General features: G+C 44.8%; 1 protein-coding gene across 15 annotated transcripts in view; it reads right to left on the bottom strand.

Annotated features, from left to right (window-relative positions):
- gpat2 (glycerol-3-phosphate acyltransferase 2, mitochondrial) overlaps positions 1–17,875 on the bottom strand; it is a 146,223-nt gene that overhangs the window by 17,764 nt on the left and 110,584 nt on the right. For 13 of the 15 annotated variants that reach the window (XM_053624165.1, XM_053624162.1, XM_053624154.1 and 10 more), the window contains 8 exons: positions 17,754–17,864; positions 17,041–17,114; positions 15,102–15,212; positions 14,125–14,229; positions 13,617–13,716; positions 11,692–11,825; positions 9,009–9,108; positions 2,270–2,458 (listed from right to left, as the gene is read on the bottom strand). In XM_053624165.1, coding sequence (XP_053480140.1) covers positions 2,270–2,458; positions 9,009–9,108; positions 11,692–11,825; positions 13,617–13,716; positions 14,125–14,229; positions 15,102–15,212; positions 17,041–17,114; positions 17,754–17,864 — 924 coding nt within the window. The remainder of the gene's footprint in view (positions 1–2,269; positions 2,459–9,008; positions 9,109–11,691; positions 11,826–13,616; positions 13,717–14,124; positions 14,230–15,101; positions 15,213–17,040; positions 17,115–17,753; positions 17,865–17,875) is intronic. The other 2 variants (XM_053624161.1, XM_053624164.1) reach the window with 2 other exon arrangements.

The raw sequence follows: 17,875 nt of genomic DNA, 5'->3' as shown, positions 1-17,875 counted from the left end.
CTCACACACACACACACACTCAATGAAAAATAAACACAGCCAGAACAGTCATTTCCAAAAGGCAGACGGAATTGTACATTATAGCTCTGAACGTTGTTTATTTAGGAATTAATTACTATATTTTCGGAACTATAAAGAGCTTTTGAGTCGAGAGGTCATCATCACTCGCCCCCTATTCATCTTCAACGAGAGGCTGTGGGCGGGAAAATACGAGCGAGCTCGACCCCGAGAAACACAGAGACCGTTTCAGAAGTTCTTTTATTTCCTCTCTTCTTTCCTCCAGCAACCTGGTTTGCAAACTCTGGCTACCGGACTTGGTTAAAACGACCACGGAATGAATCGATGACGCGCTCGAGGGTTATTTAAATCCCGATCCAAGATGTAACGCAGCGCGCTAGCGTACGAGTGAGCGTTTATTTCTGTTTACATGCACTTTCCCTGGGTTAAGAGATCTGCGAGGGCTGATATTAGAATCGGGACTAAATTTGGCTACGGAGAAATGGTTAGCGCTCTATACGGCAGTGTTGTATAGACTTTAGATCGCGTTGGTGTGGGGAGGGAGGGAGGGAGGGAGGGGGCGGGGCTAAACACATTGACACATTTGCGCATATTATGACTCGTTTGAGGTCGAGAGGTGGGAGGTGTTGGCGTATTGATTCGTCGCGCCGGACAGTTAAAAAGTATCTCACGCAGACTGGATTAGAAATGATTTCCACGTGCATTTCCGTCACAGCACCAGAGCTCTGTCCTGGCCGCTTCTCGCAGAGCCTGCACCAAGCTCTCAACGCTATGAACGAGTCTGCTGACTAGACACGTATTTTACCCATACCTCCTGCAGAAGGTTCTTGAATTGGCTAGATATTTTTGTCAATGTTGCTTTCCTTCTAGTTAAAAATGTACCAAATTGTCGATTTGGCCACTCCCGCAAAGTTTCTGCCGTCTCTCCGACAGGACCGTTGTGTTTTTCCAGCCTAACCATGGCCTCCTTCACTTGCATCGACACCTCTTTGGACCGCATATCGAGACTTGACCATGTTGAGAAAACCATGTTGGACAAATCTCCATTCTTATTGGTCAGGAGGCGTCGATTCCTTCTCGATAACAGCAGATACGAGCGTAGTTCTGGCTATAATTCAAACCCAACGCTTACATCAACGCGCTTGTTCTACCGTGTTACCGTTTCTACGGTAACAGCGTACACGAGGATTTGCACGGTAAGACCCGCCATATAAACGGATAAAAAAATAAACGCGTCGATATTTTACAAAGGAAAAAAACGTATCATTTTTGATCGGCGAAGGATTCTTTGATGTGAACGTAACGGCCTTTTGGAAGGAGTCTCCAGTGTCGGCGCTTTGTGCTGAGCTGCATCACATGACTCATGACTATAACAGCATGCCCCCAGGTCAGGTGATGTACCAGCAACCTGTCATCGTTGGTTCCGTGATTAAAAAAAGGTCCACGGCTCAAATAGCATCTGCTTTACACTGACGGACTGAGCAGACGAGGTGTCGCTGAGACGCAAGTGCTTGCTTCCTTTAGATATCGACATCTCCGTCTCTACAAATGATACCGTTTTAATTACTGTAGCCGCTGTTATTGGCTACAGGAACATGGCCATCTATCATGTTTTCGTCGATAGCAGATCTGGATAATGGCCACTCAGACAGAATGGAAATTATTATTGCTTTGCCTTGGTCCTGCCGGGGCACTGCTTTTAATAAGCTCACATTTGTCTAAGCATTAAACATCTGATTTAGTGTGGTGGATGTGTATCAAAAGCACAGACTCCCTGTTATAATTCACCTACCGTGCGCTGGATTATTCATGAACTAGAAAATGTGTGATAGTACAGACGCCTGCACCGTGATCTGTGTGTACAGTTTGCATGTACTATTTTGGCAGAATCATTTGAAAGGGCTACGAAGCGTTCTCGTCTTTGCCCTGTTTGAAGTGCCCCTGGCTGCTAGAAATTCACCACACAATTAATACCCATTAGCATATATCTCTTAGTTAGATTTTTCATCCTGGGGTATGCATTATTCATGCTGGACTGTATGTACTACTTTGTCTGCTTTAATTTTTTTCTTTTGCAAATCTTGGGTGTCGAAAAAAAACAAAAAACAAAAAAACAACAAACCACACCCCTCAAAAATAAATAAATAAATTAAAATTTGTTACATCGGGGGTTTTGCTTTTTTTCAGCACCCAAAACTAACTAACAAACGGCCAAATTAACCAACTAAATAATTGATGGCTTTATGTGTACCCCAGGGCGTGTGGACTGGCATGAAGGAGGACAGTCGTAGGAGATTCCGACTGGCACCACGTTCACGTCTGGCACCAGGCCCTCAGCCACAGCCTGACGAATCCGTGCCAGCCACTGCCCTCCATAACCACTCTCCTCACACACACCCACGCTGAGACTCTCCCCTGACATCAGCAGCTCGCCAACCAGCTACAGACAAACAAAAAAAAAGAAAAAAAAAAAAGAGAAAGTTTAAGTGCAATAAAGTGAACTAAACCGGAGGCAGTGATATAAAAGGTGAGGGATTTTGAAGGCTTTATGATGGCAATGGGATTTACAGCAGATTTACAGCGGAGTACCTGTAAGTCCTATAAAATCATGTGCCAGAGACCCTGCCATGTGTATGCCTTAGTTCTCGGTCATGCCCCTTTCTGCTGGCAACTGAAAATATATACCAATGATTGGTTACACTTGCTGCCCTCCTGTAGGCAATGAGGTTCCCATTTTGAAATCTACTGCCACTGAGTTTTTGTCAGTAGTTACTGCCACTGACACTGGGTTATTACTACCAGTTACTGCCACTATCATTCTGTTTCTGCCATTGCCACTTAGTTACCATCACTGTCACTTAGTTACTGCCACTTAATTACTGCCACCTATTTACAGTCACTGCCACTTAGTTACTGCCACTATTTACTGTCACTGCCACTTAATTACTGCCACCTATTTACTGTCATTGCCACTTAGTTACTGCCACTATTTATTGTCACTGCCACTTATTTACTGTCACTGCCACTTATTTATTGCCACTGCCAGTATTTACGGTCACTGCCACTTAATTACTGCCACCTATTTACTGTCACTGCCACTTAATTACTGCCACCTATTTATATTCACTGCCACTTATTTACTGCCACTATTTACTGTCACTGCCACTTATTTACGGTCACTGCCACTTATTTATTGCCACTGCCAGTATTTACGGTCACTGCCACTTAATTACTGCCACCTATTTATATTCACTGCCACTTATTTACTGCCACTATTTACTGTCACTGCCACTTATTTACGGTCACTGCCACTTATTTACTGCCACTTATTTACGGTCACTGCCACTTATTTACTGCCACTGCCACTTATTTACTGCCACCTATTTATGGTCACTGCCACTTAATTACTGCCACCTATTTACTGTCACTGCCACTTAGTTACTGCCACCTATTTATGGTCACTGCCACTTAATTACTGACACCTATTTACTGTCACTGCCACTTAGTTACTGCCACTTATTTACTGCCATTATGTACTGTCACTGCGACTTAGTTACTGCCACTTATTTACTGTCACTGCTACTTAGTTATGGCCACTAGTTACTGCCACTTATTTCCTGCCACGCCACTTAGTTACTGCCACTACAACATAGCTACTGCCACACAGTTACTGCCACTAGTTACCGCTCATCTCCAACATCACCTAACATGGATAGCTAAGAGAGCAGGATGAGCCTGTATCATTTAGTTCCTCGCTTTACTGGTACTTTCTAGGTTCCTTTCTAGGTATCTACACTTTTATGTTACCACCCCCATTTATAACTCAGGGTCATGACATAAAAAGTAGATTAAGATCTGGAAATGATTGTGCAAGAGAGAGGGAGATAATGAAATAGATAATGGTATAACGGTAGAGGACAAAGGGGGCTTCGGAGTTTCTTTACTGAATGCACGAGCACACTCCCGGTGTACAAAAAGCCTCACAAGCTTGCCGTAATTACATCGACAGCTTTGTGGACTCCGAGCTACAAGTACAGAACCCAGAAAGCTTACAGTCTGTTGAATGGAGGAACACACAGAGAACAGGGGAATAAGGAGCGTCTGGCTACAGTTCTCATCCCTGAGATGTACTTCCCCAGTGTTACCCATCTAAGTGTTACAGTAGAGATGGTGCTGCTGGAAGTGGAACTCAAAATGAAGCATCATTCACACAGGAATTCTCTTCCCTCATGTGTTTCACAGAGTTTTTAGATCGCTACAGCCAGCAAGGCTAGATGCCGCATTATTATTTTGTTTTTCCAGAGTTTTCATTTCATAAAAGAATTTTGAAAAAAAATGTACAAGCTATTTTTTCTTTATTTTCCTATTTTTTTCCTATCTAATGTGAAGCCATGTAGCTAGAAATCCCGTTTCTCAGGCTCACAGTTTTTAACAGCATCACATTTAGCTACATATAAACTAATTCATGGAATATTTATCAAAATAAATATATTAAAAAAAAACAACATACGGACCAATGAATGTTCATTTTACGATGAGAAGATTAAGTCTGCAAAGTTTTCACTAGCCTAAACCTGATACAAGAACGCTAGTAGGTGAGCTAGCTGTATCGGTATTTTACATGATGTAAACATGTTACATTTCTAAATACATCATCAAACAGTATCACAACATGCGTGCATTTGATGTTATTTTCGACAACCAGAGTGTTACTGCTCCTGAATCTGGGGGCGAAAATGAAACGCCGAGAAACGTCATCGCGGTCGCAAGTTCTTCACCTCGCCGTCCGTTCAATAATCACACTCGGGTGACTCTTGCCGGAAATAATTTAAAAGTCATTAAAAGCACAAGCAGCACAATTAAAACGCTCTGAGCGCCGACATAAAACCTCGCTCCACCCATGCGCGTAACCGGGTCATCAAATGACGTGCACGCTTTTCTGTGAAGAATGTGCAGGTCGAGATGGAACATCCGAATGAGTTTATACAGGACGGTGGAAATCTTCGCATGTAAACGTGACCGGTATGAACATAACCGTTTCTCGTCTCCTCGGGGATGAGAGAGAGAGAGAGAAAGAAACTAATATCCATATTCAAATCTGGAAAACAAAACACAAACCGCAACCAAAAAGCATCATCAGTCTGGTAACACCATCTGGTGCTCAAAAATATATGCGCGCGCACACACACGTGCGCATGTAGTGCGGTGAGATGTTGCCTAAATCCATCTTTAAGAGGCCGATAAGCTCAAGTACTGTTTGGTACTCTCTCTCTCTCTCTCTCACACACACACACACACACACACACACATCCTCCCTGTCAAGTCCTGCCTCCATCTGTGTTCTGTAGTGTGAATCAATCAGCAACCAAAACTGAACACAGGCACAACAGCAGACACTCCTGCTGTTCAGCATGTTAACTAATTTTCACACACACACACACACACACACACACACACACACAGGGAACTTGTCAGTCATGTTCTGTGTTGTGCTTTGCATTCCTGCCTTTTCCCCATGTTACGGATGCTAAACCCGCTTCTCTCGGTCAGAATCAAATGCTAAGCACTGCATGCTGAACATGGCCCAGTGAAACCCACGACTCTTCCACGGTACAGAACAGCACTCCGTCTTCAGCGAGGTGGTACCGGAGATGCCTGGCTTATGTCACGTCGTAATTATTTCTTAGATTAACTGCTCATAAAAGTGTCAAATAAACCGCTTCGGCTTCGCCGTACTTCGTGCAAGAGCATCTCTACTGCATCACGGCCAAGTGTTATTTTCTCAGACCTTCGGTCATGCTCCGTGCTGTCTGCAACGAGCAGTATCGAAAGCAGGCCACTGAGCAATTTTAGAACCTGTGGGATCCGTCGACGTCCACCGTCTCCGAATTAGAGCTTGTTCTGTGCGCGCTTGTATAAATGAGACCCCTGGAGAGGACACGCCGTCTGATCTAGGATTCGAGAAGAGGATTTAGGTGAGTTCTTCAGTCTTGCACAGCTTTGTGAGGGCTCATGGGAGTATGCTAATCCAGTCTGCATGTCCTGTGGATTTGGAGAAGGTGTTTGATCTTGTGGCTCGGCATTTGTTGTCGGAGGTACTCCAGGAGTACGGGGTATCCGGCGGTGATCCGGTCTCTGTACGGGTTGCGTTGGCTTGCTTGGCATGAGGCTGAAACCGTTGAAGGTGGAGGACTCGGTCAAGGGTGCGTCTTGAATCCATTCCTGTTTGTAGTTTTCATGGAAAGGAAATCAGGACACAGCCAGCGTGAGGGGGTAGAGGTGACGCCGCTGTTATTCGCAGACATTGATCCCGACACCACCCGAACCAGACCTCCTGCATGCGCTTCAATGTTTTGATGCCGAGTTTCAAACAGATGGGATGAAAATCAGTGCCTCCAAGTCCGAAGCTCTGCTTCCCTCCCGGAGAGTATGACGCTTCCTTCAGGTAAGTGGAGAGACCTTCCAGCGATGGTGGAGTTTTTTTTCATCTTGGGGTCTTAATAATTATTGATGGGAAAATCGAGTGTACGTGCAACACAGGTCACACGGTTCGTACACATGCTCCATAATAAAATTCCAGGACTTTTCAAGCACTACTTTTTCTTTTTGTTTTTAAGGACTATACAAGAGATGTCATTCAAACATATTGTTTAGTTCTACTTTGAAAATTCCAAAATAAAATGAATATAAATAAAAAACACAACGAATTTTCAATATGGCACCTTTTCCAGTCATGCTGAACTAAACTGGGCGGTGGTAGAGCGGGTTGTCCGCTAATCGTAGGGTCGGCGGTTCGATTCCCGGCCCACGTGACTCCACATGCTGAAGTGTCCTTGGGAAAGCACCCAGAGTTGCTCCTGATGGCAAGCTAGTGCCTTGCATGGCAGCTCTGTTACCATTGGTGTGTGTGTGAGTGTGTGTGTGTGAATGAGAAACAGTGTGAAGTGCTTGGTAGAACCGCTAAGGTTAAAATAAATAAATAAATAAAAAAGCGCTATAAGTATAAGCGGACTATAAATTTGCATTGCTTCGTCTTCACCATAACGTCAGTATACCAACAACTTTCAACGGAAGGCCGCTAAATGTCTCTTGCTGCTCCCTTAAACGAGACGTTGAGGAATACAGTCAAATTCAGAAACATAAAAGAACTCCCTCGGCAGGCACTGATCAACTGACTGAATGATGTAAACACTGTGTCGTGTTGCTTATTAACAACAAAGCGCCAGTAATATTCTCTGTATCAGAAAATACACTCTAGCGTTCATTTATTACGGTATTATCGTTTACCCGCCCCAAACGTCACGTATCAAACTGCGGTTGGTCGCGTTACGTGTCCAACAGATGACCACTATTGTCACGACACTGACGAATGGAGTTAAGTTAGTAGCGTCGCTACGTTTACTTAGCTACTCCCAAACACTGGGTGTCGGCCATGTTTACATGTAAAATAATCACTCGGAGAGAATGTTAGCAGTGACGGAATGTTTTTCGTGTTTTTTTTTTCTTCTCTCACACTAAATGTGCTACTATCTCTCTCTCTCTCTGACAGTCACTGAACAGGTGTACCTGTGGTGGGAAAGCAGGGCCTCGCGCTCGCCCCCACCCAACATAGTACTGGCCACTCTCTTCTACGGAACGTAGCTGAGGTTTGCCCTAAAAGTCGCTAAAAGGGACTGAAAAGTGGGCCGGCGCTGTCTCTGTCAAAACGTGTAAGCGAATAGCGGGAGGAAATGAGGAGGCGGAGCTGCAGCGGGGACTCATCTAATGAGTGAAAGGACTGTATTCGTGTTCTACCGAAAATAAACACTTAAAAAAAAAAAAAAAAAAAAAAAAAAAAAAAAAAAAAAAAAGTTCTTAGCGATGTTGCATTTATTGACTTTTTATCATTCAAGCACTTTTTAAGCACCACTAGAGAGAAAATGGCTATTTACAAGGTTTTCCAGTACTTCAATTTCACAAAGCCAAATTCAAGCACCTGGTATGAACCCTGGGGTCGTGTCAGCAGCAGCAGCAGCAGCAGCGTTACAGTCTCTGTATTATTCTGTGGTGGTGAAGAAGGAAGCGAGTTTTCAGACGACGCTCTGTGTTTACTGATCTACACCTCTATCGTCATCTCTAGTCACGAGCTGTGCGTAGTGACCAAAAGCATAAGGTCGCACGTACAGGCGACGGAAACGAGGTTCCTCTGCAGAGTTGCTGGGTTTACTCTCGGTGATCGGGTGAGGAGCTTGACAGACCGGGAGCGCCTTGGAGTACAACTGCTGCATCGCTGAATAGAGATGGGACGCACTGAGGTGATTTGAGCACCTCGCAAGGAGACCTCACGATTGGCTAATGGTAGAACATGTCTGAGTGTGTGGAGAGCCTGGGGAAATCTCAGGAACCAACTGGAGAGACTGGATCTCACAGTTGGCTTGGGAATGCCTGGGATATGCTCGGGGTTGGGGGGGGGTAAAGAAATCTGGGGTGACCTTCTCACATTTAATTACCAGCACATCCCCTACCAGAAAACCGAAAATGAATAAATGAATGAATGTAAATATTAAGTCAGTTGAGTTGGGGCGAGTTGTTCTTTTCTTTAAAAACAATTCTCTTTTAAAGATAACAGACCAGTGCCTATAATACCTAATGTGCTCAAGCTTGAGTTTATTTTCCGTATATATTTAATTATTAAGTATTGCAGGGATGCAGGTGAGGGCATGCCGAACTTGAACATCGACTTGCTGTTCTTTACAATTCACTGATCCCAAACAGCAAGCCTTTCTCACCTTGAAAAGCATCAATCAACAAAATTCGCCATTCACGGTTTGTGAAACAGCAGAAAGAACTAGGCAGGGTTTTTTTGTTTTTTTTTTGCTAACCTCCAGTTTGGTAAAAGTAGTTGTGTTTGTATGGCCTCGGCCTTCACGGTCGGTCACTCAACTGTCAAAAACGTCTGCTGCAGGTGAGACGTGATGCTTCCTAGCCAGAGTAGAGTCTGTAGGACTTACCGAGGTCATGACGGGAGAGTACACGCTGTGGGTTTCTGCCTCCTGCTCCGTGGCTGCGTGATCAGGGAGAGAAATGACGCCGAGTTTCTGCAGGATGACCCTGAAGAAGCAGAGTTACAGCAGTGTGCTGTCAAGCAAACTGACACCGCGCTTAACAATTGATGACATGACGATATGCTTCTGTTCTTCAAGACTGCTTCATATCAAGGACACGGAGTTCCTCTCATCTCTCATCAATCCAGCATACATAGCCTATATAACATTTATCACTCTCATATATTCATCCATCCCCCCTCCAGCAATACACTCTATTCATCCATCTTATTTATTCATCCATCTACCCATCACTCCAGCAATCCATCCATCCTATATATTCATCAATCCATCTATCCATCTTAAATAACCATCCATCAGCTCATTTGTCCAATATTTTCATCCATCCATCCATTTTATATATTCATTCATCCCCATCCATCCATCCATTTTATATATTCATTCATCCCCATCCATCCATCCAATTTATATATTCATTCATCCCCATCCATCCATCCAATTTATATATTCATTCATCCCCATCCATCCATCCATCCAATTTATATATTCATTTAACCCCATCCATCCATCCATCCATTTTATATATTCATTCATCCCCATCCATCCATTTTATATATTCATTCATCCCCATCCATCCATCCAATTTATATATTCATTCATCCCCATCCATCCAATTTATATATTCATTCATCCCCATCCATCCAATTTATATATTCATTCATCCCCATCCATCCATTTTATATATTCATTCATCCCCATCCATCCATCCATTTTATATATTCATTCATCCCCATCCATTTTATATATTCGTCCCCATCCATCCGTTTTATATATTCATTTATCCCCATCCATTTTATATATTCATCCCCATCCATCCATTTTATATATTCATTCATCCCCATCCACCCAACCATCTTATATATACCAATCCATAAATCCATCCATCATCTATCAATTTAACACATGCCCATCCCCAGATCTCTTTCTATCCTTCCATCTACCCATCATGTGTCTACCCCTGTATAGATGTCCATTAATTGAACAACTTCTCTTCCTCTGTCTGTTTAAACTCTGTTTTCACTGTCTGCTTGTCCATCCATCCAGCTACCTGTGCATCTATTTGCCTATTTATCTACCTGACTTAACGGTCTATTAATCAGACATCTACCACTCCATCTGTCCATATATTTACCCATCAGAGATAACCCTGCTTACGTGTCTGTTTGTCCACCGGTCTATCTCTCTCCGTCTCTTTGTCTATTGACGTGATCCATTCACCCAATTATCCCATCTCTCTGTGTTCACAGACTGAAGGTTAAGAGCTCTCTTTACACACTTTGGACTTTTATGGACATTACGTATATGAAGCCTTCATTACTGATGCATGTCCGCTGCTATAATCTGCCTTCTATGTAATCAGTGCTCGATGATCATACATATCTTGTAGCGCACGCTGTGTGTGTGTGTGTGTGTGTGTGTGTGGACTCAACAGGAGCACCACATTAAGCCAAGTTTACGCATCACCTTTGAGACTGTAAATATGTTAAGAACTCTCCGCAGTACAATCTGAATAAGTAGCTATTAATTAATCTTATGACCTCGTGTAATAAAGCACATTCCATCTTCCTTTCTCCCTGCAGCTGGCCCTCATTTACAACCTACAATAAACACGCACGCTTTATGTTTCATCCTCCTTTTATCTCCTTACACACCGGTGCACTGTTTTATATGCAAAGTAATGCACGCTGGTGCAGTTCTCCTGACTGGCTCGACGTGAGAGCTCTTAGTCAAACACACTGAAATGAACAACTTTGCTGAGTCGGACTTGTCCGATGTGGCTGCCAATACGATACGGCCTGCAAACGGGTTACCCGAGTCGTTTTCAGACGGTCAGAGACTGTAAGGTGATAAAAGTTTTAGTTTCTACACTAAGGGAGACGATATAAGACTCGCGTATGGCACAAAGCCTAATGTGTGGGTTTAGTGCGTAGAATACACTGTACCGAGACTTTTGGACGAATGGTTTTGAGTACACACAAGGTATTTTTCTCAGGCAGTGTGATTATTACCCATGATGCACTGTGGGTAGCTCACTATCACGGGAGGACAGGCTGGGCAGACAGAGACGACTAGATGGATGTACAGACAAACGGACGAGCAGATAACACAGATAGAAACACAGATAGATAGATAGACAGAGAGAAAGATGGATAGATGGATGGAGGGACAAACAGACCTACAGACAGATGTACAGATCTTTTTTTCTAACATGGCTAATCTAGTCCTCTCCAGACATTTCCCATTTTTTTTACTTTCCTTCTTTCTCTCGTTCTTCTTCTGTTCATATATCGTAATCCTGCTTATCTAACATGATCGTTGACCGATCCATCAGTCCATATATTTACCCGAGGTAATCCTGCTTACCTTGTCTGTTTATCTAACTGTCTATCTGTCCATCATTCCTTCCTTCCCTCCAGAAACTCCCCATTCCCTGAGTTCTTGAGTGATGTGGACTTTATCACATTTTATCACAACATACCTTGTGAAATGGTGAAGCCAGAGAGAGAGTGCGCGAGAGAGAGAGAGAGAGAGAGAGAGAGAGAGAGAGAGAGCGCGAGAGAATGTTTACCTCATCAATCTGTTGTGAACTCGAGCTGGATAGACGCTGTAAGGGACTTTCAGGTTTTGACAGAGAAGAGTCAGAGAGATCAAAGCCTGATCAACAGCACCCTGGCGAATGTACACATACACCAGCGGGATGTTCTGCAACACACACACACACACACACACACACACACACAAAAACACACACACACACACACACACACACACGAATGGCACTTGATAGCTGAGTGTGAGAGCTCTGTAGATGAACGTACACATTCAAAAACACACTTCAAACTGCACGGACAACAGCAGACATGTTTTTACAGTTCGTTTGGAGATGTCTGATTGATAGATAGAGAGACAGAGGGACAGATAAATAAACACAGATGTGACACCCGATCTGTTTATCTATCCATCATATCATGTACAGTAAGGAATAGCACTACTTGATGATCAAATGTCTCCTGGTCGCCCAGTTTCAGTGCCACAGATGGCTGTTCTTGGCTGACAGGAGTTGAACCCCATGGGGTCTTCTGTAGCCTATCCGACTCAAGGTTCAACATGTCCTGCATTCTGAGATGCTTTTCAGTTACATTTATATAGCGCTGTTCTAGACACTCAAAGCGCTATAGTATTGGAGGAGTGTGATGTAGCCAATTCAGGGATGGCTACCATGATAGAGAAGGGCCAATTTCGGATTTTTAATGCCCTCAGAGAGTCAGGTCCTGGGTTTAATGTCTCATCTGAAAGACGGTGCTGTTTTTACAGTGAACTCGAGTTTCAGTAGGCCCCAAACACCCACAGGGTGAGCGCCCCCTGCTGGCCTCACTAGTACCACCTCAGCAACCTTACCTTTTCCCCATGAGGTCTCCCAGCCAGGTCCTGTCCAGGCTCAACCCTGCTTAGCTTCAGCGGGAAACCAGGCGAGAACTACAGAGAACTACAGAGAATACATCTCTGGCAACGTGAACTCCGATAGCCGTCCTGTCAGGTCAAACCAGTCCTCTGACCGCTCTCATCAATAAGGGGTTTCCGAACTACTCAAATCAGCCACCATGCAACGGTCGAGGATCGCAATTTCCCCCAGTGTGATATTTAATGTGAACATTAACTCAAGACCTGTAATCTGCATGCTTCCGCACGATTCGCTGATTGGATAAAACGGACAATGGGCACATGCTTATGCGCTGACTCTCCGCGCAACACCAGTAAGACGTGTTCACGGTCTTACACGGTTCAACAGGTAAAGTTTGAGTGACAGCACTGGATGCGATGATGATAACGATGTAAGATCTGACTGCTAGAAGTCTGGAGGACAGAAAGTCCTCCTTGTGAACTTCAAAATCACAATTCAGTGTGCTGCACCTGGACAGATGAAAAGGACTCAAAAGCAACAAAGAGCATAGAGAAGTGCGACTCTCAGGCTGCGCACTTGAGTTTCACCCGAGTGTGTCCTCGAGTGCAGTGACCCCCCCCCCCTCCCCCCCTCCAACACACGATCGCTTCGTCTATCTCCACCCCAGACACACTTCACTAACACAAACTAATACAAAAATACTGCTCATATTCTACATTCTGCTCATATTGGAGGAGACACCATATGTCTGACAGTATGTCGATCTCGTACAGCAAATCATTTACAGATAAAATGACGAATATACTTAACGCGTGGCAGACGAGTGCTTGGTCAGCTTATCCTTCAAACCAAATTGTGTTGTATGCGGCAACCAACTGGCGATATACTAAACTCTTAGATCGTTACATCATACCTCTATACATTACGTCATATTACATTTCACAGCCAAGAAATAAAAATGCTATTTCTTTCTCTAGTCAGCGTGAGACTGGAGATGTCTTTTAAACTTAAGTCGCCGACTCCGAATACGGGTCTGAACGGGGAGAAACGAGAGAAAAGGGGTGAAGGGAGGAGTGTGATGAGAAGCTCACCTGCTGTGTGGCTCGATGGAGAGCGACCATCTGTCTGAGGTTCACCTGCACGCTGCAGAACATCAGAGAGAAGATCCGCAAGAGCAACCAGCCAACCAACCTGACCGAGAGAGAGAGAGAAGGCAACGAATCGAGCTCGGCCAAAACCCCGAAGACTCTACACTACACTTACTGAGCAGTCCATCAGGGGAAACGACACAGTTACTGAATTTTAGTCGGCAACTGTACACCTAGAAAGTGACCTGTATAGTAGGTGTAGCTGATAAACTGCCCAGGGTGAGGGCAACTATAAGGCTGCTTTCAAGCAACACATTACAGTCTTTAAATGGATAAAATAATAATATAATCCTAAAACTGGCCTGTTCACTAACTAAATCACTCTGTAAGTAAACCGACATTCGTGGGGTAAATATACTGAACGAGAGAGAGAAACAAATCGCTCTCTTTTTTAAAACTGTATGCGTTGTGCTGTATTGAGTTTTTAATTGTTTCGTGTGGATGTTCAGACCGGATCAAGGACGGAGATTGAGATGCCTCAGCGAGAGCCAGAATGCCTCGGGTGTCTTCTCCACACTCTTCCGCACCGCTCTGTGGAGTCAGGACCCGCTTCACCCTGTACACACACACACACACACACACACACACACACACACAGTCACAGGACAGCAGCCTGCTCTGCACACAAAGCCCCGTTGTTTTCGGGCGCAGCATCACAAACACGCTCAGTGTCCCGAAGAAGCTCAGCTGCTGGCCTCGAAGGAAGCAACACTGCAAAGTGAGAATACTGTTTCAGAGTATGAAAGGTTAGTAAAATGTTAAGGAACAAATTAAGTCAGGGCCTACGGCAAAAAGGAGGAAGGAGAGGAGGCGATGTCCTGGGAAAACTGAGCTAGGAAAAACACAAAAGAAAGGACAGCGATGGGACTTAAAATGTCCCAAATGCTCCATTCACTAGGGCTTTTTACTGCCAGCTCATTCGCTTCATCTCCCAAATTAACACACCGAATCAACACGCCCAGTCGACTTTCACCTGCCGGACATTAATCGAGGCAGCTTCGGGACCTCAGAGGAAAAACAACAAGCTGCAGGTGTGTTCGAAAAAATGTTGGCAAAAGCAGGCCTGCCAACCCCAAAGAGGAATAACGAAAATTTCAGATAGATATACTCCCTTGTAGAAAGTGCGGAATGTTTTCACGTGGCCATAATTTTCCCTGTTGAACTGCGTCACAGGGCAGCGTAACACACCTGGACAAAAGCGCTAGCCGTCCTCTTCCGCATACGTTTAACGCTGATTCATTTAGCACACGCTAATATGCATGCCCCGCCCACTCACAACACGACTGTCCTCTCTTGGCTTCGAACTCGTAGTCTCCTGGTGGACTTTTCTGTACGCCCAAGCTATCTTTGTTTTCGAGCAAGTGTCTGTTTATGGTGTCACGAGAGTGGAGACAGAGCCGGCGTGGGGCTGCAGATTCCTCTCTTTACCCGTCTGTGCCGCAGATCCGAAGCAGTCTGTCTCCAGCAGGACCCGAGTCGACCTTCCGGCCGCAGATAAACAGCACACAACACACTCTTCTTACCAGCCATCCTCGGTACCTACAACACAAATACACACACACACACACACACACACGGAAGAACATGCCTAACGTGCGAAAGTAGCACAAATCATTTCGCAGTTGTGGTTTTATTTTTGCAATATTAACTACAAGTGTGTGACAAATTAAGGGAAAGTAGGGGGGCATTTATTTATGTTTGCTGGTGTTGTTTGGGTCCGCTGGTTCCCTATGAGAGGTGCGTCACGGGAAATCAACACTGCAGTTCTTTTCACCAACAACCTTTGTTGATATTTCTACCGGATGGGCGTGGTCTCTTTAGGAAGACCCCGCCCACACCCTCACCCTCACCGCGCAAGACCTCGCTGAATGTTTTGATGAGAATAACAAGGATGTAAAAGCAATCAGAAAAAAAAAATACTTGAAAAGCCATTTTAGACAGACAATACTTTCTAAAAGAAATTAGAAAACTTCCCATGAGTACATTTCTGAAGACTGGTAGAGTCGACGACGAGCAGCTCTGAAGCGGTTCCGTCTGTAGTACCGGAAAATGAACGAATGTTCTATCGGCCCCTTTGAAGTCAGATCACATCAGCAAGCCTGGACAGGACGTTTAAGAAGAGCTTTGTGAAGTGGTGTGAAAATGAACCCGGGTGAGAAATTAAGTGTTTCAAGACAGGCTTTTGAAGGAAGCTCTCTCGTCCGAACGGTACGAGGGCCAGTGAAGCGGCGTGAAAATGAAAGTTCTCCAAGCTTTGAGGAGAGCGAGGGAGAGGAAATGAAACGGAGAAGAAATTAAACATCCAGCACAAAAAGAGCCTCTTGTCCAGATGTTCGGCAGCTAAATCTTATTAATCCTCTTTAATGGAGCGCATGAAGTCGGCGCACTCCGCTGCGAGAGAGACGCTCCGGTCGAACCCAGGTTTCCGTAGTAACGGTGACAAAAACAGAGAACATCACACGCGTAGAATCACTGAGATAGACGAGTCCTAACAGAATTCACAGGGAAAATTTCCTAACAGGAACGGCAAATATTTGGCTTTTTTTAATATTCTTCTTCTTCTTTTTTTAATAATGAGTGATTAAACTACATGAGGTCATCTGTATAGATGGACACATAGTACACACACACACACACACACACTGTCACGATCTCCCCTTCTGGCAGCGCGCTCGGAGAGACGGAGGGCGCGCATGCATGCACGAGCTACGTGCACGAGAGCTCAGCGAGCGCGTGCTCTTCGGATGTTGATAACCGTGACGTTGTTTACTGTGGACACGTGCGATTGTTTTGTTTCTGTTCTGTCTCCTCATTGTTTTGTCATTGGTTGTTGTTGTTCGAGGGTGTGGCTTCATTGTTAACAGCTGCCAGCACTTAACGCTGATTATGTTCGGGATATATGCCGCTCGCTTCCCTGTACACCTCGCGGAGTATTAGATAAGAGTTCTAAAGATTATTTAGGTTAACGTTAGATTAGTTCACTTTGCCCACGCTGGTGTTTTCCGCTCCCAGTTCCCAGTTCCCAGTCTTAGTTTCTTGTTTCATGTCCCATGTGTATGACCTTGTTTCTCGTTTCCTCGTTGTGATTTCCGCTTTGCCCAGCGTTGGCCTGTTTGCCGATCGCCTGACCCTTTGCCTGTCTTGACTACGTTTTTGGATTACGATTTGGACTCGTCTGCCTTTGTCTCCTTTAATAAAACTGTTTAACTGCACTCGCATCCGTATCCTACCCCCTTACGTTACGAAATAACATTAAGAACAATAAGGTTCTTAGATATATCAATGTTTTTGTGATGGCCGGAAACTCTACTGAAGCTTACTGTAATTATGTCTAGAGCTTATTTTGCCCCATGCCTGTTGATCTTACCTGGTGTGTGTTTCCTTCACTAACAGAAGGTTCCGGAAGCCGAGTAACGGAGCGCTCTTCAGCAGCTGACGACCCTGAAAAATCAGGAGTTAAACATCAAGGTCACACACAATCACGGCACTGTGTGCTCATTTCAGATTCACGTCTGGCTTCAACTCAACTCGCCCTCTTCATCAGGCCGTCATGAGGACCACATGTTCGGGACCAACCGAAGGGACCAGCTGTTTTTCATGGAACCAATCTGATACTAGAGGCTGTAAACGGGAGCCGGTACACGTGCTGGCCGGGATAGAATTCAGATCCCCCAGCTGTGCTCGGCTCGCTCCGATTAAAACACTCGCATACCTGGGGATTTGAACCAATAACCACCTAATTCCAGCTCCATTACCTACACTTCCTAGCGGCACATATGTGATGCCTGCGTTGGGATTTGAAGCTCCTAGAATTGAGCTTAGTCATCTGCTCCTTCACGCTCGAGTGAGACAGTGAACCTCCGGAGTGTGTGATGTTATTTCCTTCTCCTGTAACTGCTGCTCTCACTTAGAACTGTGTTCAAAATCTCTTTTAGATCCTCCCTCGAAGACGCGTCGTAAAACCTGCGGCCGGAATAATCGAGCCAAACCTTGGCGTCGTAATGCACTCGTAATCAATAGTTCTTTGGCTTTTAGGAGAGACAAACAACCAAACACACACACACACACACACACACTCACCACACTCTCCGGGGCGCACTGATGGCAGCTCTGTCCCACCAGAGGCCTGAATGTGCCAAGAAACGGAGCCATGGGCTTCAGCTTCTTCCTGATCTTCACTCCCCAGGATACCTATACACACA

The sequence above is a fragment of the Ictalurus furcatus genome, chromosome 5 (assembly GCF_023375685.1).
Source record: "Ictalurus furcatus strain D&B chromosome 5, Billie_1.0, whole genome shotgun sequence".
NCBI classification, from domain to species: Eukaryota; Metazoa; Chordata; class Actinopteri; order Siluriformes; family Ictaluridae; genus Ictalurus; species Ictalurus furcatus.
Note: the sequence above shows the minus strand (reverse complement) of the source record. Positions and strands in the feature narration are given on the sequence as shown.